The sequence below is a fragment of the Phaseolus vulgaris genome, unplaced genomic scaffold (assembly GCF_000499845.2).
Source record: "Phaseolus vulgaris cultivar G19833 unplaced genomic scaffold, P. vulgaris v2.0 scaffold_19, whole genome shotgun sequence".
Classification (NCBI taxonomy): Eukaryota; Viridiplantae; Streptophyta; class Magnoliopsida; order Fabales; family Fabaceae; genus Phaseolus; species Phaseolus vulgaris.
Genome location: NW_027174088.1, coordinates 533872 through 561528, shown reverse-complemented (window position 1 = coordinate 561528; position 27657 = coordinate 533872). Strand labels below are relative to the sequence as shown.

Here is a 27657-nt window from a genome sequence, read left to right as displayed (position 1 = left end):
GATTTCATGCAGTAAAAACAGGTTACATGAGATGCCTTTTTGCCACTGTTAAAAGCTGAAAAAACTGATTTTGCTGGAACAAAAAAACTTGAAAGCTTTTTGACATTGGTTGTATTTCCAGGGGTATAACCAAGTCCATTCTTATTGAAAACAGCATTCTGTGATCCAAGGAGAGACTCAAGGTTTTCTCTTCCCTTGGTGAAATTGGAAAGGGTTTTCAGCAAATATTCCACTTGTTTTTCCAATCTTTTGCAGTTTTCACAGTTTTTAATAGAGGCATGCAAGCAAGTCAGTTCAAGGCTTACCAAATCTGTTTTGGCCTTATGCAATTCTTCCTCAAGTGTTTTTACTTTAGGTGCAAGCACATTATTTACCTTTTGCAGCTTATTGCATATTACAGCTAGCCTATTGGCTTCCTCATGTGTTTCCTTGAAGGCAGCAAGCAAATCATCATAGTTATCAGAATCAGCAGAAAAATTACTTACTGATTCAGAGCTTGACTCCTCATCCTTCATCATGAAGCACAAATTATTCTCCTCATCTTCTGTTGAAGAGCTGCTAGTTGAGGATACTTCATTTTCCTCCCATGAGATGTAGGCTCTTCTTCCTTTGTTCCTTTCAAATTTCTTGCTGGCAGATTTGTCCCTTGTTTGATTGTCTGGACAATCTGTTTTGATATGCCCTGTTTTGCCACATCCAAAGCAAGTATATTTAGAGGAATTTAAATCATTGGGTTTAGGATACCTTCTTTTCTGCTGGTTCCTATTTTTGCTTTTCTTCCTCAGAAATTTGCTGAATCTTTTTGTAAGAAGGTTGATTGTATCATCATCTTCAGCATCTTCCTTTTCTTCCTTGATCTCATCTAATTCAGTTGCCTTCAGTGCCAAGCCTTTGGGTTTTCTCTCTGTTGTTTCCTGTTCTTTCAGTCTTTTAAGCTCTAACTCATGCTCCATCAGCTTTCCAAACAGTGCAGTAGTTCCCAATTTTGACAGATCACGGCTTTCAGAGATAGCTGTCACCTTTGGTTGCTAGCTTCTGTCGAGGCACTTCAATATCTTTATGTTGAGCTCCTCCTTATCAAATTCTTTTCCCAAGCCAGTGAGGTGATTCACAATGTGGGTGAATCTTTTTTGCACATCAGCAATGTTCTCTCCTGGTTGCATTCTGAACAGCTCATACTCTTGGATGAGTGCATGTTTCCTTGATCTTTTTACATCCTCAGTCCCTTCATGAGTCACTTCTATGACTTCCCACATCTCCTTTGCTGACTTACATTGAGATATTCTGAAGAACTCGTCCATTGTCAATGCAGAAGTTATGATATTCTTGGCCACCAGATCATGTTGAGCTTTTCTCCTTTCAGTATCACTCCACTCTGATCTTGGCTTTTCAACTTGTTCATCTTTAACAATCTGCATTGGCACATAAAGTCCATTGACCACAGCTTCCCAAATTAATGCATCAATGGATTCCATAAAAATTCTCATTCTGACTTTCCAAAATGCATAATTCAATCCATTAAACATAGGTGGTCTATTTACAGCAGAACCCTCAGCAAAAAGCACATTAAACTCAGACATTTTTACAAACAAACTTGATTAAACTACAAGTCCCAGCTCTTGATACCAATTGTTGGGTTTAATAGTGCCAAAGTTCAAGAGGGGGGGTGAATTGACCTTTTAAAACTTTCTCGCAGAAACAGTGTTTAACACAGTTTTACAGAAAATAAATCGATTTATGTGAAAATGAACAAATTTATTTCAGCACTGTTTTTGTTTGAAAAGCTTTTAATTCAGCAAGGTTAATCTCAAAATTATGCAGATAAAATTTCCAGATGCACACACACAGATATCAGATTGAAAAGCAGTGTAACACAAAAACAGCAAACCTTAATTTCAATTCGTGTGATTTAGGTTCAGTTAAGGGCTTGACAATTAGTGAGACAATCTATTACACACAACCTGTTTTATTAGCCTTTAACAGATTATCAGTGTTCTTATTGAAACCAAACAGTTTTTCAGAAATCAAGAACAATGAATCACAACACAGCAAGCTTCAACTTTAAGCAATTTGTTTAAGGTTCAATTAATAGCATTGACAGTTTCTTAAACAGCCTATCACAGTCAATCTGTTCAGATGGTTTTAGCAGATTACGTATGTTCTTATCAGATTCAAATACCTTTTTCAGAAATCAAGAACAGTATGCACAGTGCCCAGAAAGAACAGATTTATTTTCAATTTAACAGATTTATTTCTTAGCTGTTTTATCAATTATGCAGAAACGAAATTGCAGAGAGAGAGAGAGAATGAACACAAGCAATTATACTGGTTCACTCAACCTGAGCTACATCCAGTCTTCACCAACAACAGGTGGAATTCACTAACACACAGTACAATCAAGTACACTTCCCACTGTTCTTGAAACCTACAAGAACTTAGGTACTCTTGCTGAAAAAAACCTATTTCAGCACTCACACACACACACACATCCACTCTCCAAGAACACCTATCAAGAAGAGGATTCAACCAAACTATTACAAGTAATAAGAAGTGAAACGACTACACCTGATTGAGGTAACAAAGATCAGCCTTAAACCAGTAGGCAAGATTGCTAGAACAGTAGCTGCACCTCACATCAAGCTTTTGGAACCAAACCAAGAACAAGCACTTTTTGATTTTCGAAATCTTTGAAGAACAAATGCTAATCCTTGAAAACACTTAACTCTCTGCTGACAAAACTTGTTTTTTTGCAAATGTATAAACTGTTTGAATCGTTTTTAAACTCAGAAAACAAGTTTGCACTTTATTGAAAGCCAGCTTATAACAGATTTTTGAAAAACAGTTAAAGCTGTTATAAAATGAACAGATTGAAAATAAAATGAACAGATTTATTTTCGAAAAGCAGTTAGAGAATCTGTTAAGTGAGGAGACTTAGTCAACCATTCTGGTGCAGAGATAAAACTGAAAACGTTTAAGCTTGTCATGGCACCAGAGAGAAAAAGAATCTATTCATTTACAGATGAACAGATTTATTTTTCGAAACGAAAACAGAGAAGGTTTAACTATTTGAAACTCAGTCGTTTTGAAAAGAAGAAGACTTAGTCAAAATACCTGATGCACAAAATCAAATTTTTACAAGACTTTAGCCAAGGCATCAGAGAAGAAAATGAATCTATTTATTTAGAAAAGAACAGATTTATTTTTATGCAGTAAAACGTGTTTTTTGTGTAAAACATGTGAAAAACAGTTTTAGAAAACTTATGCTTGTTCTTAACACATGGCCAGTGGTTATGAGGTGAGTTACTCATCAAAAAGCTACTCTTAGACAACCTCTAAGCACTAACTAAGACATACTTAAAGCAAAGCACAAATACATGGAAAGTACATAAATGTCTTCATCAAACACTACATACAAGTCTTCATCAAACACAATCTTGAAGGGGCAGCAACCATCTTCAACACAATTGAGGGTTGTTGTATCCACATGGAATTAATGTTTATTATAATACATATATACTTCAAAATGAAGTGATGCAAAAACAGAAGTTGATTGCATATATTTTGTAAATAACTATTATATTAATACTACTGTAATATTTAGACCGAGAGTTGAAACTTTGACAAAACAATGGCATAGATCCTGACTTCCTATGTCATCATCTCACCATGGACCCCCAGGTCCGACCTGTTCGCCAGAGAAGACGAAAGTTCAACGACGAGAGGCGTCAGGTCGTCAGAGAAGACACAAAGAAACTGATGAGGGCTGGCCACATCAGGGAGATTCAGTACCCTGAGTGGCTAGCCAATGTGGTGCTAGTGAAGAAGGCCGACAGGAAATGGAGGATGTGCGTCGACTTCACAGACCTCAACAAGGCCTATCCGAAGGACTCCTACCCGCTGCCCAGTATTGATGCTTTGATAGACAGTGCGTCTGGCTGCAGGCTACTCAACTTCCTGGATGCCTTTTCTGGTTACAACCAGATCATGATGCACCCCAGGGACAAGTGCAAGACGAAGTTCATGACTGAGCTATCTTGTTACTGTTATAAGGTGATGCCCTTTGGGCTTAAAAACGCAGGGGCGACGTACCAAAGGCTGATGGACAGAGTGTTAGCACCCATGCTAGGGCAGAATGTCCAAGCGTATGTAGATGACATGGTGGTCACCTCCTAGCAAAGGGAGCAATACGTAGCAGACCTAGAGGAGCTATGAACCACAATAGCCAAGTACAGGTTGAAGCTGAACCTAGAGAAGTGTGTATTCGGAGTAGAAGCAGGAAAGTTCTTGGGGTTTCTACTCACTGAACCTGGGATACAGGTGAATCCTGAGAAGTGCGCTGCTATAATATTCATGAGGAGCCCGATCTCAGTTAAGGAGGTGCAATAGTTGATAGGGCGCATGACTGCTTTATCCAGATTCGTATCAGCAAGAGAAGATAAGGGCATCCTTATTTCCAGTGCCTGAAAAGAAACAACAGGTTCATATGGACCAGAGAGTGCGAAAAGGCGTTCTTAAAGCTGAAGGAGTATCTGGCCAGTCCACCAGTGTTGTGCAAGCCACAGCTAGGTACTCCACTCCGCCTGTACTTCGCAGTAACAGAGAAGGCGATCAGTTCGGTTCTGCTGCAAGAACAGGACGAGGTGCAAAAGCTGATCTACTATGTTAGCAAAGTATTGCAGGGGCTAGAGGTGAGATACCAGGCCATAGAGAAAGCGGCTCTGGAAGTAGTGTTCTCAGCGCGAAGACTTCGCCACTACTTCCAGAGCTTTACGGTAATAGTGATGACAAACCTTCCAATTCGCAAGGTCTTACAGAACCCCAGATGTGGCAGGCAGGATGGTGCGATGGGCGGTAGAGCTATCAGAGTTCGATGTGCAATATGAGCGTAGAGGCCCCATTAAAGGCTAGGTTTATGCTGACTTTGTCGTAGAGCTCTCCTCGGCAGCCACACACCAAGAAGGAGCAGGTTTCAGATTTGTACTCTCCGTAGATGGTTTCTCCAACCAACAAGGTAGTGAGGATGGAGTGATCTTGGAAGGACCAGATGGCTTGCTAATTAAGCAGGCTCTGCTGTTCGCTTTCAAGGCCAATAACAGCTAGACAGAGTATGAAGCCCTGATCACTGGAATGCTGCTAGCAAAAGAGATATGTGCGAAAGGTTTGTTGGCAAAGAGTGACTCATTGCTAGTCACAGATCAGATCATGGGGGAGTATCAAGCTAAAGACCCCCAGATGGCTACATATCTAGAATACATCCAGGTTCTGAGGGAGACGTTTGAGGTGTTCGAGTTAGTCCATGTGCCCAGAGAACAAATCTCCCGAACAGACTTGCTTGCAAAGCTCGCTAGTTCGGGCAAGGGGGGTAGACAGAGGACAGTTATTCAGGAGACCCTGAGGACACCTCGGACTACCACAAAAAACATTGCAGAAATCCAGTAGATCAGCACATCGGAAGGGGTGAGGAGGAGTCATTGGTCGTTAACACAGGAAACGTTAAAAACGCGTAGAATAAGCGTGTACCCAGTTGCTGAGGAAAGGTCGTCACAGGTTTACCAAGTCAAAACAAGAGAAACTTGGATGACACCCTACCAACGCTATTTGGCTGATGAAATACTCCCGCTAGAGCCCATAGAGGCCAGAAAAATCAATCAAGAAAAATTCGAGCATGTACACCTTGATCGATGGAAAGTTGTGTTGAAGATGGGAAGCTTTGATGTATCAAATCCTCATGAAGCCTGAAGTTGTGTTATGTTTTAGGTCTAGGTTTTGTTATGGGGTTTAGAATCTTTCTAAGATCAGTATTGATTCTCAAACAAAGCTTATTTCAATCTGTTTTAAAGATTAAAGTGTTTTTCCATGCAAAGGGAAAAACAACCGATAAAGTTTCGAGATAATCGGTTGTTTGTCGCTTAGCTGGCAAAGGTGTTTTGAAACTATTTTTTTGAATCAGTTGTATAATTATAAAAACCATTCAACCGGTTAAATCATGGTTTTAACCGATTAAATGTATGTTTTCATAACAGTTTTTTGAAAACTGTACCGTCCCGTATCCGGGCGTTGACTAAGTCAAAGTCAAAGTCAACGGCTGTGGAGTCAAAGTCAACGCAAGGCGTCGCCTAGGTGGAGAGACGCCAAGAGGAAGCGTCGCCAAGGCAAGGCGTCGCCTAGGTGAAGGCGTCGCCTAGGTGAAGGCGTCGCCCAACCAGGGCGTCGCCAGATCAAACAGTGCTAAAGCAAGGCAATCACGGTGTGGTTCCCCGATACCCATGGGTAGGGAAGACCATGGAGGGAGCGACGCCGTGGGAAGGCCTCAGGTCCCGATAACCCGGGGCAGTGATAAAGAGAAGGAAAAGGTGGCTTCAAGGCCATAGCAATAGTACCAGTGTAGGGCAGCCTGACTCGTGAAGTGCTCCTGCCGCCCCAGAGACGCCTGTGGGAAAGATACGACTCAAGAGGAAGGTCACGCCCAGGGCAACCGGGTGCAGGGCACGAGAGGAAGGCAGATATGCTCTCAAAATAAGTGACTAGATACTTGGGGGCATGAGTTGGCACCCAAAAAGTCACCCCTAGCGCAGTAGCACTCCCAAGCAGGAGGACTCACACGTAGAAACGTCCCCAGATGGGCAGAAACGCCCCCAGATGGGGTCATGGGGTCGTGAGGCCCTCCACGTGTACGACAGCCATGCCAGAATAGAAACACCCTTTAGTCAGGTGCCAGGTAATTAAAAGTCATTCAATACAGTTTCCCTTTCGAGCATTCAGGTACTATAATGGCTCCCAAGCGTTTCAACGTCTTAAATGCGCTACGTTTTCTAATTAAACGCTTTAATGAGTGCGTTACGTTTGCGATTAAAAGCGCTTTAAGGCGCTTTAAATGCTTGGGAAGTTTAAATAGCGCAGAGAATGTTGGGAAAAGGGTTCGAACTTTCTGCAAATTTACCAGAGCTCTCTAGTTGCTTGCTTGTGCTTCATTAGTTACGAACAAGGGACTGGGGAATATTTTTGCCTGAGAGAGAGAACACAGATACACAGTACACAGTTATTTCTTACCACCTTCAGAGTGCCATACGCGGTGCTCAGAGACGGAGGTGAACAGTTTTGGTGTTTCTTGCTGGCTGACTTGAGCGTCGGAGTGCAAACGGCCGCTAGGGCGCCTCTTTGTCCTCTTTTTTGCAGGAATCCACAGGCAATCAGTGGGAAGGAGTCCCTAGTGTTGAAGATGGTTGCTGCCCCCTTCAAGATTGTGTTTGATGAAGACTTATATGTAGTGTTTGATGAAGACTTGTATGTAATTTTCATGTATTTTTTCTTTGCTTTAAGTATGTCTTAGTTAGTGCTTAGAGGTTGTCTAAGAGTGGGCTTTTTGCTGAGTAACTCACCTCATAACCACTGGCCATGTGATAAGAACAAGCATAAGTTTTCTTAAACTGTTTTTCACATGTTTTACACAAAAACACGTTTACTGCATAAAAATAAATCTGTTCTTTTCTAAATAAACAGATTCATTTTTTCACTGATGCCTTGGCTAAAGTCTTGTAAAAATTAGATTTTGTGCATCAGGTATTTTGACTAAGTCTTCTTCTTTTCAAAACGACTGAGTTTTAAATTGTTAAACTTTCACTGTTTTCGTTTTGAAAAATAAATCTGTTCATCTGTAAATGAATAGATTCTTTTTGCCTCTGGTACCATGTCAAGCTTAAACGTTTTTCAGTTTTATCTCAGCACCAGAATGGTTGACTAAGTCTCCTCACTTAACAGATTCTCTAACTGCTTTTGAAAATAAATCAGTTTATTTTATTTTCAATCTGCTCATTTTATAACAGCTTTAACTGTATTTCAAAATTCTGTTATAAGCTGGCTTTCTATAAAATGCAAACTTGTTTCTGAGCTTAATAACGATTCAAACAGTTCATACATTTGCAAAAAACAAGTTTTGACAGCAGAGAGTTAAGTGTTTTCAAAGGATTAGCATTTGTTCTTAATCACAAAGTGCTTGTTCTTGGCTTGGTTCCAAAAGCTTGGTGTGAGGTGCAGCTACTGTTCTAGCAATCTTGCCTACTGGTTTAAGGCAGATCTGTGTATCCTCAATCAGGTGTAGTCGTTTCACATCTCTTTCTTGTAATAGTTTGGTTGAACACTCTTCTTGATAGGTGTTCTTGAAGAGTGGGTGTGTGTGTATGCTGAAATAGGTTTTTTTCAGCAAGAGTACCTAAGTTCTTGTAGGTTTCAAGAACAGTGGGAATTGTACTTGGTTGTACTGTGTGTTAGTGATTTCCACCTGTTGTTGGTGAAGACTGGATGTAGCTCAGGTTGAGTGAACCAGTATAATTGCTTGTGTTCATTCTCTCTCTCTCTCTGCAATTTCGTTTCTGCATAATTGATAAAACAGCAAAGAAATAAATCTGTTCAATTGAAAATAAATCTGTTCTTTCTGGGCACTGTGCATACTGTTCTTGATTTCTGAAAAAGGTGTTTGAATCTGATAAGAACGTATACAATCTGCTAAAAACCATTGGAACAGACTGACTGTGATAGGCTGCTTAAGAAACTGTCAATGCTATCAATTGAACCTTAAACAAATTGCTTAAAGTTGAAGCTTGCTGTTCTGTGATTCATTGTTCTTAATTTCTGGAAAATTGCTTGACATCAAGAAGAACACTCATAGTCTGTTAAAAGCCACTGGAACAGGTTGTTTGCAAAGGTCACTCAATTAATTAGCATGCTATCAATTGAACCTTAATCACTTGCTTGAAATTGAAACTTGTTGTTTTGGTATTTCACTGTTTTTCTAATCTGATAGTTGTGTGTGTGCTGCTGGAAATTCTCACTGCATAATCTTGTGATTAACCTTGCTGAATTAAAAGCTTTTCAAACAAAAACAGTGCTGAAATAAATCTGTTCATTTTCACATAAATCGATTTATTTTCTGTAAAACTGGGTTAAACATTGTTTCTGCGAGAAAGTTTTAAAAGGTCAATTCACCCCCCCTCTTGAACTTTGGCACTTTTAAACCCAACAATTGGTATCAGAGCTAGGACTTGTATTTTAATCAAGTTTGTTTGTAATAATGTCTGAGTTTAATGTGCTTTTTGCTGAGGGTTCTGCTGTTAATAGACCACCTATGTTCAATGGAATGAATTATGCATTTTGGAAAGTTAGAATGAGAATTTTCATGGAATCCATTGATGCATTAATTTGGGAAGCTGTGGTCAATGGACCTTATGTGCCAATGCAGGTTGTCAAGGATGAACAAGTGGAAAAGCCAAGATCAGATTGGAATGAGACCGAAAGGAGGAAGGCTCAACATGATCTTGTGGCCAAGAACATCATAACCTATACATTGACAATGGATGAGTTCTTCAGGATATCCCAATGTAAATCAGCTAAGGAGATGTGGGAAGTCTTAGAAGTGACTCATGAAGGTACTGAAGATGTGAAAAGGTCAAGAAAACATGCACTCATCCAAGAATATGAGCTGTTCAGAATGCAACCCGAGGAGAGCATTGCTGATGTGCAGAAAAGATTCACCCACATTGTGAATCACCTCACTGGCTTGGGAAAAGAATTTGACAGAGAGGAGCTCAACATAAAGATATTGAAGTGCCTCGACAGAAGCTGGCAACCAAAGGTGACAGCGATCTCTGAAAGTCGTGATCTGTCAAAATTAGGAACTGCTGCACTGTTTGGAAAGCTGATGGAGCATGAGCTAGAGCTTAAAAGACTTAAAGAGCAGGAAACAACAGAGAGAAAACCCAAAGGTCTTACACTGAAAGCAACTGAATTGGATGAGATCAAGGAAGAAAAAGAAGATGCTGAAGATGATGACACAATCAGCCTTCTTACAAAAAGATTCAGCAAATTCCTGAGGAAGAAAAGCAAAAATAGGAACCAGCAGAAAAGAAGGTATCCTAAACCCAATGATTTAAATTCCTCTAAATATACTTGCTTTGGATGTGGCAAAACAGGGCATATCAAAACAGATTGTCCAGACAATCAAACTAAGGACAAATCTGCCAGCAAGAAATTTGAAAGGAACAAAGGAAGAAGAGCCTACATCTCATGGGAGGAAAATGAAGTATCCTCAACTAGCAGCTCTTCAACAGAAGATGAGGAGAACAATTTGTGTTTCATGATGAAGGATGAGGAGTCAAGCTCTGAATCAGTAAGTAATTTCTCTGCTGATTCTGATAACTATGATGATTTGCTTGCTGCCTTCAAGGAAACACATGATGAAGCCAATAGGCTAGCTGTCATATGCAATAAGCTGCAAAAGGTAAATAATGTGCTTGCACCTAAAGTAAAAACACTTGAGGAAGAATTGCATAAGGCCAAAACAGATTTGGTAAGCCTTGAACTGACTTGCTTGCATGCCTCTATTAAAAACTGTGAAAACTGCAAAAGATTGGAAAAACAAGTGGAATATTTGCTGAAAACCCTTTCCAATTTCACCAAGGGAAGAGAAAACCTTGAGTCTCTCCTTGGATCACAGAATGCTGTTTTCAATAAGAATGGACTTGGTTATACCCCTGGAAATACAACCAATGTCAAAAAGCTTTCAAGTTTTTTTGTTCCAGCAAAATCAGTTTTTTCAGCTTTTAACAGTGGCAAAAAGGCATCTCATGTAACCTGTTTTTACTGCATGAAATCTGGTCATACATCTAGGTCTTGCATTGCTAGAAAGCATCTTGTTCCTAAGAACTTAGCAAAATGGCTACCAAAGAAAAGGTTTTAATCTATGCTGGACCCTATACTGAAAAGGGTACCATTTGTATATTTTTTTATTCTGTTTTGCAGATTGGAAGCAAGAAAAACCAGTGGTACTTGGACAGTGGCTGTTCCAAGCATATGACTGGAGATCTTACAAAGTTCACCAGCTTAAAGCTCAAAGCAGAAGGACATGTGACCTATGGTGATAATAACCGAGGGAGGATTTTGGGCAGAGGAACTGTTGGAACAGGGAATTCAACAACCATTGAGTATGTGCTGTATGTAGAAGGACTCAAGCATAGTCTTCTCAGCATAAGTCAGCTTTGTGACAAAGGATACAAAGTGAATTTTGAGTCAAGTGGCTGCACAATCTCAAGTAATTCATCTAGTAAGGCACTGTTTACTGGTAAGAGAGTGAATAACATTTACTTGTTGAATATCATGGAAACTAACTCTTCAAATGAATGCTTACTGTCCAGAAGTGATGAGTCTTGGTTGTGGCACAGGAGGTTAGCTCACATACACACAAATCACTTGAATAAATTGAAATCTAAAGATTTAGTTTCTGGTTTACCTAACATTAAATTTCAGGATAACAGGCTTTGTGATGCTTGTGTGAAAGGTAAACAAATCAAATCCTCTTTCAAGTTAAAGGATATTGTCTCTACAAAAAATCCATTGGATGTGTTGCATATAGACTTATTAGGTCCATCTAGAGTTGCTAGCTTGGCTGGAAATTTGTATGCTTTAGTTGTTGTGGATGATTACTCTAGATTTACATGGACTTTATTTCTTGCACATAAACATGATGCTTATTCTGCCTTTAAGAGATTAGCAAAAATTCTGGAAAATGAAAATGGTTGCTGCATTAAATCAATTCGAAGTGATCATGGGGGAGAGTTTCAAAATGCTAAGTTTGAGAGGTTCTGTGAGAAGCATGGGATAGCTCATACCTTTTCAGCCCCTAGGACACCCCAACAAAATGGTGTAGTTGAAAGGAAAAATAGATCACTAGAGGAACTTGCTAGAACTATGTTAAATGAATCTAAGCTACCTAAGTATTTTTGTGCTGATGCTGTTTATACTGCAGGTTATGTCTTAAATAGGACCTTAATAAGACCAATTCTTAAGAAAACCCCATATGAATTGTATAAGGGCAGAAAACCTAGTGTAAGCCACCTTAGAGTATTTGGGTGTAAATGTTTTGTATTGAATAATGGCAAAGAAAATCTTGGTAAGTTTGATGCTAAATCTGATGAAGGTGTGCACATTGGTTATGCTTTGAATGGTCATGCATATAGAGTCTTCAATAAAAGGTTGCTCATAGTAGAAGAATCAATGCATGTAGTTTTTGATGAAACTGATCATAGTATACCTAAAACTGCTGCTGATGAACCTGACAGTAATGAATTTAAATCTGTTTTAAATCAAAATGAATCGATTCATTTTGATACTGCTGATACACATGCTATGCAAGAATCTACTGCAGCTGCAGGTTTGCCAAAAGAGTGGAAAACCCCAAGAGACTTAACCCTTGATAATGTCATTGGAAACATTGAGAAAGGAGTGTCAACTAGAAAATCCTTGAACAATTTCTGTGAAGCAATGGCCTTCGTATCTCAAGTTGAACCCAAGAATTTGAATGAAGCTCTCAAGGACAGCAACTGGATTTTAGCTATGCAAGAGGAACTGAATCAGTTTGCTCTTAATGAGGTCTGGACTCTTGTTCCTAGAATACCATAGATGAATGTAATTGGAACAAAATGGGTATTTAGAAACAAGATGGATGAGCATGGAGTGATCACCAGAAACAAGGCTAGGCTTGTAGCTAAAGGGTACAATCAAGAAGAAGGAATAGACTATGATGAGACATATGCACCAGTGGCTCGGTTAGAAGCTGTTAGACTGCTGCTTGCCTTTTCATGCATCAAAGGGTTCAAGCTATTTCAAATGGATGTGAAGAGTGCCTTTCTAAATGGCTATATAAATGAAGAGGTATTTGTCTCACAACCACCAGGTTTTGAAGACCATCAACATCCAGAATATGTGTTCAAACTCCAAAAGGCCCTCTATGGACTCAAGCAAGCTCCTAGGCAATGGTATGAGAGGCTAAGTGATTTTCTAACCTCACAAGGCTATGACAGAGGCACATCAGATAAGACCTTGTTCATTAAGAAGAAAGGAGATGACTCAATTCTAGTCCAAGTATATGTGGATGACATCATTTTTGGATCAAACAATGGAGAATTGTGTGAAGCTTTCGTGAAGGTCATGAAGAGTGAGTTTGAAATGTCAATGATGGGTGAGTTGAACTATTTTCTAGGTTTGCAGGTCAAACAACTCAAGGATGGCATTTTCCTAAGTCAGGCTAAGTATTGCAAGGATTTGCTGAAGAAATTTGAAATGGACAAGTGTAAACCAATCAGCACATCCTTCTCAACAAGCTGTCATTTGGATCATGATGAAGCTGAAATTTCTGTTGATGAAACCAAATACAGAGGACTCATAGGATCACTACTGTATCTCACTGCCAGCAGGCCAGATATAATGTTTGCAGTGTGCATGTGTGCAAGGTTTCAGTCTGCTCCTAAAGAATCACACTACAATGCTGTCAAAAGGATTTTGAAGTATTTGCAAGGAACTAAAGAAGTTGGCTTGTGGTATCCAGGTAACATTTCATTAAGCTTAACTGGGTATTCTGATTCAGATTTTGCAGGTTGCAAAATTGATAGGAAGAGCACAAGTGGAACCTGTCATTTGCTTGGATCAAGCTTGATCTCATGGCAATGCAAAAAGCAGGCTTGTGTAGCTCTTTCCACTGCTGAAGCAGAATACATTGCAGCAGGGAGTTGTTGTGCTCAAACTATATGGCTAAGACAACAATTGAATGATTTTGGTATCTTACTTAACCATATACCTCTGCTGTGTGATAATACAAGTGCAATGAACTTAACCAAAAATCCTGTCATGCATTCAAGAACCAAACACATTGAAATAAGGCATCATTTTCTAAGGGAACACATATCTAATGGAACATGTGACATTAAGTTCATTGGTACTGATCTACAACTTGCTGATTTGTTCACAAAACCATTAGCTAAAGATAGGTTTAATTTTCTGCTTAATGAATTGGGTATTATAAATGTCAATTGTACCTAGCAGTGAAAAATTAAATCTGTTTATTCGCAATTGAATGTGTTTATTTTCTGCACTGATATGAATTGATGACTAGGAAAGAGAAATTCTGATCTTTGACTGCTTGACTGACTTAGTGGGCATTAATCTCTGTACCTTTGACGGTTTTGGTCATGGTTATGTAACCGATTTGATGGTTTGGGTGCTCAATAAGAATTTGAGTGTATGCATCGTGACCCTAAATATTTGGTGCATATTTTCAAAGATTCTCTGCACAAATTCAGAGCATAATATCTTCATGCATATCCACTCATAACTGCCATATCAATCCATTTATTCTGCTATAAATCTGTGTGAATACTTGCTACCCACATTGGCCATTCTCTTTCTATTCTCACCATTTGAAATCAAGAAAAGATTTCAGGTTCAAACATGGCTTCGTCTTCAAGACAAAAACAGAAAAGCAAGGGAAAGCAAACCACTTCTCAAGGTGTGTTAGAAGGATGGTTCGCTGGAAATGAAGAAGGCATCAATGCCTACATTCATGAGACAAGCAGGAAGCAGATCAACATACCCAAGGTGCTAGATTTCAACTGGCTGAAATCTGAAAAATTGGTAGAAACAAGGGCTGTGTTGAAGCACCAGAAACAGAAAAAGATGCTGGAATTAACGGGTAATGTTTATCCTGACTTGGTTAAAGTGTTTTATACTAACCTCACATTGGATGGGAAGAATGTTGTCTCTTATGTGAAAGGGACCAAGATGAAGATCACAAGTGAGGTGTGGAATTCTGTGGCTGGAATAAAAGATGCTGGACTGAAAGTAGGGAAAGGAAATACCAGTGGAATTTCAGAATTCAACAAGCTGCAATATTATAAGAGTTGCATGAGGAATCCTACAGAGAGTATAAACAGGTTCCATGCAGGGCATTTGAACCTCACTCCACGTCTAGTTGCATACATCATAGCATGGCAACTAATTCCAAGAGGGACAAACCATGCTGTCTTACATGAAGAGGATCTCATTCTCCTATATTGCATCATGAACCAGATTAAGGTAAACTGGGTGTTCATTGTCAATGAACACATGCTCAAGTCAAAAAGGTTGGCTGATTACAGATTTCCCTATGCTATTCTTGTTTCCAAATTAATTGATTACTTTGGTGTTGATGTTACAAATGAGAGAAATGACCCTATCAAAGCTGTAAGTGAGATTGATACTTCAACTCTCACCAAAATGGGTTTTCACAAAATTGAAAACAAGTGGGTGGTTCTCAAGGAGAAAGACACTCAAGTAGAACATGAGGATGAGGATGAAGCTACTCCTATGGATGATGACTCACCTGCCACCCAATCTGAACATGAGGAAGTTGCTGCAAATGCCATAGTTGCCTATCAAAGTCCAGAATACCGTGGAGAACCAATGTCTATGTTTGAGAGGCAAGTGCTGTACCGTCTTGATGTCATGTCTGCAGAACAAAGGGCACACTTTGAGACTACTCATGCAAGGTTCCAACACCTTGATAATCAGATTGAAGGGGTTCAGGCACAACTTGCAGAGCTTTACTACAAGGATCAGTAGTTTTTTCTGCTTTTAATGCTTTCTTTATCAGTTTTCAAGTTTCTGTAATGTTGAACAATTTGGTTTTCTGTTTCTGAACTATTATGATTATGGTCTCTGCTTTATATCCCTTTATTCCCTATGCTTATATGCTGTTTGATGAATCCAAAGGGGGAGAAAAATAGCTCACCATGCTAGGTGAAGCTAGCTGAAACAGGGAGTTAATTCTGCACCTTTAAACCTTTAAACCAATTCATATGCTATGCAATACTGCTGTTTTTTTCTGGTTTAAAATCTGGTGCAGTGCAGGTGCAATTCTGGTTTAAAATCTGGTGCAAGTACTTAAAGCAACAAAGCTATGAGGTTAGCTATGGGGATTTGTCGCCATCAAACAGGGGGAGATTGTTGAAGATGGTTGCTGCCCCCTTCAAGATTGTGTTTGATGAAGACTTATATGTAGTGTTTGATGAAGACTTGTATGTAATTTTCATGTATTTTTGCTTTGCTTTAAGTATGTCTTAGTTAGTGCTTAGAGGTTGTCTAAGAGTGGGCTTTTTGCTGAGTAACTCACCTCATAACCACTGGCCATGTGATAAGAACAAGCATAAGTTTTCTTAAACTGTTTTTCACATGTTTTACACAAAAACACGTTTACTGCATAAAAATAAATCTGTTCTTTTCTAAATAAACAGATTCATTTTTTCACTGATGCCTTGGCTAAAGTCTTGTAAAAATTAGATTTTGTGCATCAGGTATTTTGACTAAGTCTTCTTCTTTTCAAAACGACTGAGTTTTAAATTGTTAAACTTTCTCTGTTTTCGTTTTGAAAAATAAATCTGTTCATCTGTAAATGAATAGATTCTTTTTGCCTCTGGTACCATGTCAAGCTTAAACGTTTTTCAGTTTTATCTCAGCACCAGAATGGTTGACTAAGTCTCCTCACTTAACAGATTCTCTAACTGCTTTTGAAAATAAATCAGTTTATTTTATTTTCAATCTGTTCATTTTATAACAGCTTTAACTGTTTTTCAAAATTCTGTTATAAGCTGGCTTTCTATAAAATGCAAACTTGTTTCTGAGCTTAATAACGATTCAAACAGTTCATACATTTGCAAAAAACAAGTTTTGACAGCAGAGAGTTAAGTGTTTTCAAAGGATTAGCATTTGTTCTTCAAAGATTTCAAAAATCACAAAGTGCTTGTTCTTGGTTTAGTTCCAAAAGCTTGGTGTGAGGTGCAGCTACTGTTCTAGCAATCTTGCCTACTGGTTTAAGGCAGATCTGTGTATCCTCAATCAGGTGTAGTCGTTTCACATCTCTTTCTTGTAATAGTTTGGTTGAACACTCTTCTTGATAGGTGTTCTTGAAGAGTGGGTGTGTGTGTATGCTGAAATAGGTTTTTTTCAGCAAGAGTACCTAAGTTCTTGTAGGTTTCAAGAACAGTGGGAATTGTACTTGGTTGTACTGTGTGTTAGTGATTTCCACCTGTTGTTGGTGAAGACTGGATGTAGCTCAGGTTGAGTGAACCAGTATAATTGCTTGTGTTCATTCTCTCTCTCTCTCTGCAATTTCGTTTCTGCATAATTGATAAAACAGCAAAGAAATAAATCTGTTCAATTGAAAATAAATCTGTTCTTTCTGGGCACTGTGCATACTGTTCTTGATTTCTGAAAAAGGTGTTTGAATCTGATAAGAACGTATACAATCTGCTAAAAACCATTGGAACAGACTGACTGTGATAGGCTGCTTAAGAAACTGTCAATGCTATCAATTGAACCTTAAACAAATTGCTTAAAGTTGAAGCTTGCTGTTCTGTGATTCATTGTTCTTAATTTCTGGAAAATTGCTTGACATCAAGAAGAACACTCATAGTCTGTTAAAAGCCACTGGAACAGGTTGTTTGCAAAGGTCACTCAATTAATTAGCATGCTATCAATTGAACCTTAATCACTTGCTTGAAATTGAAACTTGTTGTTTTGGTATTTCACTGTTTTTCTAATCTGATAGTTGTGTGTGTGCTGCTGGAAATTCTCACTGCATAATCTTGTGATTAACCTTGCTGAATTAAAAGCTTTTCAAACAAAAACAGTGCTGAAATAAATCTGTTCATTTTCACATAAATCGATTTATTTTCTGTAAAACTGGGTTAAACATTGTTTCTGCGAGAAAGTTTTAAAAGGTCAATTCACCCCCCTCTTGAACTTTGGCACTATTAAACCCAACACCTAGCTGACGGTTGAGGTCGCGCACGAAGACGTCCCAGTCAACCGGACGGAACATTTGGCGCCCACCGTGGAGCCGATATAAAACATCAGTCCCATCACAAGTTCGAGGAAATCTACCAAGTTACGGTAACGTTGAAGGAGGTTGGAGTGACAATGGCCCCCACCAGACGAAGCACAGCACGCGCAGCCCCAACAGAACTATCCATGCAGCAGGTCCTGGAGATAATGAGGGGGCTGCAGCAGGACATGGCGGATTCGAAAATGGAACAGGAACGCATGCAGGCAGACCTTGATGCCTCGCATGAGCGGAATGAAGAGCTCCACCGTGTGAATGAGGAGTTGCGCCAGGGCCTGAGAAATGATCGGAGGCGCCCTGGACATGACGAGATGGAAAACCATTCCCCACCAAGGGAGTTTTCCACTCCTTTCTCGCAGGAGATCCTAGACGCAGCGATCCCGAACACATTCGCGGGACCCAAGGTGATCTTCACCGGGATGGAGGACCCAGAGACGCACCTTGCTGCATTTCACACACAGATGGTCCTGATAGGCGGTTCTGATGCTGCCAAGTGCAAGCTCTTCATGAGCACCCTGACCGGGATGGCTATGGACTGGTTCATTAGCCTCCCAGAGGGTCATATCACATCTTTCCGCCAATTGTCGCGATTGTTCAGGGAACAATACTTAGCCAACAAGGCCCCGCCGCCGGTCTCCTACGATCTGTTTGACGTGAAGCAGTATCAGGGGGAGACCCTGAAGGAGTACATCAATCGCTTCGGGGCCCAGGTCGTGAAGGTTGGTACGACAGAGGAGCCTATGATCGTGTACGCATTTGTGAAAGGCGTGTGCCCCGGCCCCTTTGGAGAATCCATCATCCGCAACCGCCCTAGGACTTTCGCTGAACTACGGCGTAGGGCGGTAGAGCATATTGCTTCTGAAGGGGAGGTATGTGTGAAGGGCACCAGCACCGTGCCCTCACGCCCAAGGGGACCGGCGCGAGCCCAACCCGTCAGGGTCAATGAGACCACGACGGGAAGAAAGAAGCCGGAGGCGAGACGCCCCTACGAGGCCAGAAAGCCCCAGCCCCGGGCCCAGCAGGGGGCGATCGCCCCGCCAGAGAAAGAGCGAGACTGGCGAGGTACAACTTCGTGGTTGAGTTGAAGGATTTAATCGCCGTGCCTAACATAGCTGAGAGGCTGAGGCGACCGGCGAAGACCGACAAGGTGTTAGGGCCCCGTAAAGACTCCTGGTGCGAATTCCACGAGGCTTTCGGGCACCACATTGACAATTGTCTGTCATTGGGCTACCAGCTAGATGAGCTGGTGAGGACTGGGTTTTTGAAGGACTACGTCGCGGAGCCCACGACGACTACCACCTTGTCGCCGCCGCAGGCGGATGAACCAACACACGAGATGCCTGTGCTTGGCGAGGTCCACACCATTGCTGGAGGTTTTTCCGGCGGGGGACCCACCGCCTCCCAGCGGAAGAAATACGCGAGGGGGGTGAATTCGATTGAAGAGAGGCTCTCAGGGGAGCCGTGGGAGTCGGATATTGTGTTCACGAGAAGAGACCTCCGAGATGTGGTACCCCACGACAACGACCCCGTTGTCATCTCAGTCGTCACAACCGGAAGGAAGGTGCACAGAGTGCTTGTCGACCAAGGAAGTTCGGCAGACGTCATGTTTCTGTCGACCTTTAACAAGTTATGGCTGTCCCCCGATTTGTTGAGTCCCTATACGGGGTGCCTGTATGGGTTCGGGCATAACCAGGTGGAAGTCCGGGGGTACCTGGAGTTGAGGACTACGTTCACAGACGGAGAGGCCTCCCGTACCGAAAGCATCCGGTACCTGGTCGTAAACGCCAACTCCGCCTACAATATTTTGCTGGGCAGACCGCCGTTAAACCGTCTGAACGCGGTGTCCTCCACACGCCACATGAAGATGAAGCTGCCGGACCTCCATGGCCAGGTGATAGTCATCAGGTCAGACCAGGAGGAGGCAAGGAAATGCTATGAAAAGAGCCTGAAAACGAAGAGAGGCGTATTCATGGTGTATGAACGTCCGCCGAGCGCGGACGCGACGATGATTGAGGCGACGCCCGCTGGGTTGATGCCTGAAGAGGCCATAGCGGAGAGGGCGATGCCCGAAGCAGATGTGCCTATGGAGGAAGGCCCTGACGACGCGGCGCCCGTGGAAGATGCGGCGCCCGTGGAAGAGGCGGCGCCCGTCGAAGATGATAGCAGGGAGCAGCCCGCGGCTAACGCCGTAGAAAGGGAGATTGGCGGCAAGACTTTCAAGTTAGGAAGTTCGTTCAGCCCAGAAGAACAGGAAGGGGTGGCCGAAGTGATTTCGCGCCACCTGGATGCCTTCGCATGGTCCGCCTCGGATATGCCGGGCATCGACCCCGATTTCCTGTGTCACCACCTCAGCATGGACGCCACGGTCCGCCCCGTGCGTCAGAGAAGGAGAAAGTTCAATGAGGAACGACAACAGGTGGTGAAAGACGAAACGCAGAAGCTGCTGAGTGCTGGCCACATCAGGGAAATTCAATACCCTGAGTGGCTCGCCAACGTCGTCTTGGTGAAAAAGGCGAAAGGAAAGTGGAGGATGTGTGTTGACTTCACGGACCTGAACAAGGCATGCCCAAAGGACTCGTATCCGCTGCCCAGCATTGACGCCTTGGTAGACAGTGCGTCCGGCAGCAAGGTGCTGAGTTTCCTGGACGCCTTTTCACGGTACAACCAAATCAAGATGCACCCAAGAGACGAGAGCAAGACTGCATTCATGACTGAGACATGCAGTTACTGCTATGAGGTGATGCCCTTCGGGCTGAAAAATGCGGGCGCCACATACCAGAGGCTAATGGACAAGGTCCTGGCGCCAATGCTTGGGAGGAATGTGTACGCCTATGTAGACGACATGGTGGTGGCGTCGCAGAATAGGGTGCAGCACATGGCGGACCTGGAGGAGTTGTTCAACACAATATCCAAGTACCGCCTCAAGTTGAAGCCCGAAAAGTGTGTTTTCGGGGTAGAGGCCGGTAAGTTCTTGGGTTTTCTGCTCACCGAGAGGGGGATAGAGGCGAACCCCGACAAATGTGCGGCTATTATCGCCATGCGGAGCCCGACGTCGGTAAAGGAGGTGCAACAGCTGATTGGGCGGATGGCGGCGCTCTCGAGGTTTGTTTCCGTCGGAGGAGAGAAGGGGCACCCGTATTTCCAGTGCCTCAAGAGAAACAGTCGCTTTGCATGGACTGATGAATGTGAAGCGGCTTTCATTAAGCTGAAGGAGTACCTGGCGACGCCACCGGTCCTCTGCAAGCCGGTAGCGGGCGTGCCCCTCCGGTTATATTTTACTGTAACGGAGCGGGCCATCAGTTCCGTGTTGGTCCAAGAGCAGGACCAGAGTCAGAAGCCCATCTATTTCGTAAGCAAGGCCTTACAGGGAGCTGAGACAAGGTACCAAGCGCTAGAGAAGGCGGCGCTGGCGGTAGTGTTCTCTGCTAGGAGGCTCCGTCATTACTTCCACAGCTTTACGGTGGTGGTGATGACCAACCTCCCTATACAGAAAGTGCTGCAGAAACCCGATGTGGCAGGAAGAATGGTGCGCTGGGCGGTGGAGCTGTCAGAATTCGACATCCAGTACGAGCCTAGAGGATCCATCAAAGGGCAGGTGTACGCAGATTTTATAGCGGAACTGTCGCCCGGAGGTGAGCAGGAGGTGGAGGCGAGTTCGCAGTGGCTGCTCTCGGTTGATGGCTCTTCCAACCAACAAGGGAGCGGTGCGGGAATAGTCTTGGAGGGACCCGACGGCATACTGATCGAGCAGGCCCTGCGCTTTGCTTTCAAGGCAAGCAACAATCAGGCAGAATATGAAGCCCTGATAGCGGGAATGCTCCTGGCCAAGGGCGCACAGAACCTTCTGGTGAAGAGCGACTCCCAGCTGATTACGGGGCAGGTGTCGGGTGAGTTCCAGGCGAAGGACCCACAGATGGTCGCGTATCTGAAATACGTCCAGTTGTTGAAGGGAACATTCAATGCTCTTGAGCTGATACACGTCCCGAGGGAGCAGAATGCCAGAGCTGACCTGCTCGCAAAGCTGGCCAGCTCAGGCAAGGGGGGTAGAGAGAGGACAGTGATCCAGGAGACTCTCAAAGCTCTGCGTAGATTCGTGGAAGACAACAGGGTGGACGTCCTCCAGATTTATACATCCAGGGGAAGACCAAGGAGTCATTGCTCTTTGACCCAGGATACACAGAGGGCGCCCCGCATCAGCACATACGCGGACGCGCCCGAAGAAGGGCAGATGCAGGTATGCGTTCTGGCCAGGGGAGATACCTGGATGACGCCCTACAAGCGGTACTTGGCGGATGGGGCTCTCCCAGTGGAGCCTGAAGAAGGTAAAAAAGTCAAAAAAATGCCGCAAGGTATACTTTGGTGGATGGGGTGCTCTTCAGGCACGGTTTCACTCACCCTATCCTAACATGCGTCAGTGGCGATGAGTGCACTAGGATAATGGCGGAGCTACACGAAGGTATCTGCGGGAGCCACGTAGGGGGAAGATCTCTAGCCTCCAAGGTAATACGCGCAGGTTTCTTCTGGCCAACAGTAAAAGAGGACTGCGCACGGCACGCCCAGCGGTGTAGGCAATGCCAAAAGCACGCCGACTGGCACAAGGCGCCGCCAGAAGAGTTGCGGTCCATATACAGCCCGTGGCCTTTCCATACATGGGGAATCGACATCCTGGGCCCCTTCCCATTGGCGATCAAGCAGATGAAGTATTTGATCGTTGCCATCGAATACTTCACCAAATGGATAGAGGCAGAGCCCGTGGCACAAATCACAGCGCACAAAGTACAACATTTTGTGTGGAAGAACATTGTGTGCTGTTTTGGCGTACCTAGGCGGTTGATATCCGACAACGGAACTCAATTCGCCAGTCAACAGTTGAGAAACCTATGTGCTGAGGTAGGCATTAAACAGGTCTTTGCATCAGTTGAGCACCCCCAGACTAATGGGCAGGTAGAATCGGCAAACAGAGTTCTGCTGAGAGGGTTAAAAAGAAGGATAGAAAAAGCCAAAGGGGCGTGGGCAGAATAGGTACCAAGGATCATATGGGCCTATCACACCACGCCCCAATCCTCTACCATGGACACGCCTTTCAGTTTGGTTTACGGGTCGGACGCGATGATCCCGGTAGAAATACATGAGAGCTCGCCACGTTTTCAAAACTTTGTGGCGGAGGAATCCAATGAAGAGAGACGGGTAAACCTGGATCTGCTAGACAAGGCCAGGGAAGAAGCTAGAATAAAGGCTGAAGCGACGAAGAGAAGAGTAGAGCGGCAATATAGCTCTAAGGTGAAGCCGCGACAGTTTCAGGTCGGCGACCTAGTGATGAGGAAAGCTCACCCATACGAGTTGGAGAATAAGCTGTCTCCCAAGTGGACCGGACCCTTCAGAGTTACTGAGGCTAAGGGCAACGGTTCGTACAACCTGGAGACTTTAGATGGAGGCCCTATCCCGCGCAGTTGGAATGCAGCCAACCTAAAATTTTATTTCAGTTGACTTACGTAACCAGTTATGTAACAATTTAGTTGAAGGGGACGCTCTTTTTCCCTCTCGGGGGTTTTTTAATGAGGTCACCCTAATAAAGGTAAAACCAATTTGAGAAAAAGAAGTGCCTTGGTTTTTAGCCTGTATCTTTCTCCGTTTGAAGTAAGGAAAGGCGTCGCCAAAAGAAGGCGTCGCCAAGAAAGAAGGCGTCGCCAAGAGACGGCGTCGCCAAGAAAGAAGGCGCCGCCTAGATCAAGGCGTCGTCAAGAAAGAAGGCGTCGCCTGGATGGAGGCGGGCACCGTTGATAAGCAGGGCGAAGGAAAGCGCGCAATATGCGAAATGTATGCAGGGTAAAGTGACGTTGTAAAAACCAAAATATATAGAAAAAGTTGGTGTTACAAGCAATGATCAATACAGTTGAAGTAGCCCGAATGGGGCGAATATTACAACTCGTGCAAGTCACAAAAGAGCCACTTTTCAGTGGTCATCAGAATCAGCACTGGAGGAAGGCGAAGCCCCTTTCCCAGCCCGCAGAGCTCGGGTAAGTCGTGTCCTCCTTTCTCGGTTTATTTTCGAACCTGCACCAAGAGAGATAAATGTGTCAGAGATGCCATGAGGCAAGACATGCACGTACAGAAAACAACAAGGGCCGGAGTTTCTAGGGCAGCGACTCTTACCTATGTACTTTTCGAGAGTCCCAGCATTGGACTCCAGGCTGATCAAAGTGGCAGAGTCAAAACCTCCCGCCTCAGCAAGAATCTGGCAAGCTATTTGATCACTTGGAGCCAGCTTCTTGAAGGGCTTGGTTTTGAGGGCCCTCATCTCTCTCACCCAGTACAGCGGAAACCCATCCAGAGCGTCGGGAACCAGGTCAGTACGGCAGTTCTTGAAGAACCGGCCTTTCCACCCGGAGAACGAGCTTTGGAAGGGTGTGAAGAGAACTCTCCCGGGGACATTACTGAGAGTTACCCAGAGGTTGTGTCTCTGCCTCTTCACCTCAAAGAAGTGAAGAAAGAGGTCAACCGAGGGTGCACAACCCAGAAACCCGAAGAGAATGTCGAAGGCTTTGATAAAGGCCCAGCTGTTGGGGTATAACTGGGCCGGAGCAACATTGGCCCCCGATGGTCTTGAACACCACCTGGTAAAAGTAAAAGAAAGGGACCCCTTCATTGGCCCGTTCGTCTCCACATACTGGTTCCCCTAGAGTGCAAGGGAGCATAGCGATGTCGTCGTCGTGCCTCCTCGCGAAGGCCCGGTGGTCATAAGAACACGACTCCCCTTTGTGCTCCCGTATGGCCCTGGTAGAGAGTAGGCATGAACACTCATCAAGAAGTTCACTAGAAGCCCAGGGGTACAAATCCTTGGGACGGACCCTGGACGAAGCAGCATGAGAAGACATTCTTTAACAAGATCAGGGGTTTCAAGGGTGTGGGGACTGCCGGAAATGCAAGAGTCGAGCGAGGGGAGCGATTGCTGGAACAACCCTTCGTGAGAAAGAAAGGGTGCAAGAAGGAAGGGTGCAAGAAGAGAGAACGTAAGTAGGTTATGAAGAGTGGGAAAATGATGAGGATAGTTTCAGAGTTTGAAGAGTTAAATAAAGCGGTTAGAGCGCCAAACGACGCGAATGGATGCACCGCACGATTGATCCACGTGGCACAAGATGAAAAGATGACCCTGGCACCACTGGTGAAGATCTGAGAGCGTCATATCAATAGAGTAAACAGTGGTACTATGCGCCGTCGAAAGTGGGTCAGGGGCACAGCAGGAGTCAGAACTCAGTGAAATGACTAAATGTCCCATCAGCCATACAGAAAGCGCCACGTGGATCAAGTTGAATGACTGAACGTCTCATCAGCTATACAGGGAGCGCCTCGTGGAAGATACGGGAAGGGCCTTGAGCTCTTCGCCGGCCCCAGGCATCGACCAAGCCCAAGGTCAAAGTCAATGTCAAGTTAGGGACGACGCCCGAGGCGTCGCCTGGAGTGACATAAAGGACGACGCCGGCATGAGACGTCGCGGGCGTCGCCAACCCAAATATCAGCAGGGTCGCCTCCCCGATACCCACAGGTAGGAAAGACTGTGGAGGGAGACGAAAGTGAATTGCTGGCAGGGTGTTCCCCGATACCTATGGGAAGGAAAGACCATAGAGGGAACGAACCCCCCCCCCCCCCAAAGCACTCGACGTTTTAGACACCCGGGGACGATACGGCACTTCTGTAGCAGGCCTCTCCTTAGGCGTGGGCGCCGGGGGCTAAGAACCAGGGAGAGAACCGTTTCGGTGTTAGAAACACCTCGTGGACGATACGGCGTCACTAGGTGAGCCTCTCCACGGGCGTGAGGGTTGGCACGCGACCTTTCTCGGTCATACAAAGCCGCCCAACGAAGTGAAAGAAGCAAGTATAATGCAAACAAAGCAACCGAAGCATAAGAAGGCAAAAGATGAGGATAAGATCGCACAAGCAGAATCGTATATGGCAAAAACACAAAAGCAATCATACGAACACCCAAATACGTAGCAAGAGTACGGATAGTTCAAAGAATTACAAGTTTAAACAGAGAAAGTCAAAAGCAAGCGTAAAGAATAAAGGAATTAAGCTTGAAAGTGAAGGTGGCGGTTGAGAGATAGCGGTTCAGTCATCCACGTCCATGGGCACGACCTTCCCGTCGACGACATGGTGCATGGGGTCGCAGTTAGAAATATCGATGCCAGGGTTCTCACAGGACGCCTGGGTCAGAGCCTCCTGGAACCCCTCCTCGAAAGTACCCGCCATCTCCTGGATAAGGGACTTTTTCTCCTTCTCCAGCTCCTCAACGGCAGCATCCCCAGAGGTCACCTTCTTCTCCAGAGCCTCTTTCTGAACGCGAAGTCGACTGACCTCGACCTGTAGTTTGTCGTAGTCAGCCCAGAGAAGGTCCATAGCTTTGGCCTGTGTGGCCATTTCCCCCTCCATCCGCTCCGTCTTGTCAGCCTGCTCACGGCAACGGTCCTTCAGGTCCTTTTGAATTTCTGCATCAGCTTTGAGCAATTCCTGAAGGCCCGTTACCTGAACTTGGAGGGCGACTTCACGAGTAAAAAAGCCAGCCTGGAGCTCCAACGCCTCTGCCAGTTGCCTCTCAGTTTCTGCTTTGGACTCTTGCGCTTGCTTCAGAGAGGTTTGGTAAGTTTCGTTCTGGCGCCCCAGGGTCCTCATTTCCTCCTCCAGAGTAGTAGCCTTTGTTTCCAAGGCCTGGAGAGTTTGAGCTTGCATGACCGCGTTTCTGGCCTGGGCGCGCCATTTAAGGGCCACCGCCAAGAAGGCCCCCAAGTAGAAGGGCATGCCTTCCTTCCTGTCGGTGCCCTCTGGCAGAGTCCCGCCACTGAAGCCCCTCATTAGATGCATAATCGGAGGAGGGATGGCGATGAAGTCAGGGGCGGCAGCGACGGAAGCAGGGGAAGCAATGGCTTCTACCGGCGGCGGAGGCGGGGCAGATTCGGCGCCTTCGCCCCTTTCCTCTTGGAGTGTCATGGGAGGGAGGGAGGTCGCGCTCGGGGGGTTATCCATGAAGGGGTTCCCTCCCTGGGGCGACCCCTCTACCGAAAGAGGGACCCGCGCAGATTTTCTTCTTCTGAAGGGAGCCACGCCTTCTGAGTCCTCATCATCTGAAAGAATCTCCAAAACCCGTTTCCCTTTGTCAAGGGGGGTTGGAGCCGGTGACGAGGCCGCGGCTAGGGGAACAGCGGCGATGGGTAGAGGACAGCGAGGAGTCTGAAGTGCTGCAAGGCTGTTTGGAGACGACGGAGGTGAACTTAGGGGAGCCTCGGCGGTGATCGGAGGAGGCGGTGACAGAGTCGGTGGGGGAACCGGATCAGCAGCAGGGGTGGAGGAGGCGCCCGCCTTGGCGGCACGTTCCTCCTTCATTGCCTTCGCCAGCATCATTCTCTTAGAAGCGCCCATCACCGATCCTACATCAAGACAGACCAAACAGCAAGAATTAGGACCAAAGCAGCTATGCAAAATTACAACACACATGGAGGCGTGAAATGCAAGTAACATGGCACAATAGAAAACGAGCATAATAGTCTGAGGAAACAAACGTTCGATAGCAGGCTGTTCACAACAAGGAAGATGAGGGGAGAGCCCCTTACCAAAGTAGGTGGTCAGGGCGTGAGCATTGTACTCGCTAGCGACCAGCTTCAAGGTATCAAAAACGATCCCCAACCCGGCCAAGGCTTTGCTTACCTCCCTATCGGCGGGAGACAGCTCTTCCAGGGTTTTGGCCCTGAGCAGTTTAGGGTGTTTCGTCCAGTAAAGAGGAAAGCCATCCAGAGCTGTGGGATCGTGCTTGGCGCTGCACACCCTGAAGAAATTCCCTTTCCAGTTCTTGTAAGAATTCTGGAAGAGGGAGAGGAGGATCCTGCCCGCGATCCCGGAAAAGCTTACCCAGAAGCTCTTCCCCTGCTTCTTCACCTCAAAGAAATGCAGGAAGACATCTACAGAAG

General features: G+C 44.6%; 1 protein-coding gene across 1 annotated transcript; it reads right to left on the bottom strand.

The window, feature by feature from the left end:
* Nucleotides 1–4169: 4169 nt before the first annotated feature.
* On the bottom strand, nt 4170–27094 carry LOC137817194 (CASP-like protein 4A1). Its single transcript, XM_068620438.1, has 2 exons — nt 26753–27094; nt 4170–4460 (listed from the first exon to the last, which is right to left on the bottom strand). The coding sequence occupies exons 1-2, from the start codon at nt 27092–27094 to the stop codon at nt 4170–4172; spliced, it is 633 nt and encodes a 210-aa protein (XP_068476539.1).
* Between the last annotated feature and the right edge of the window lie 563 nt (nt 27095–27657).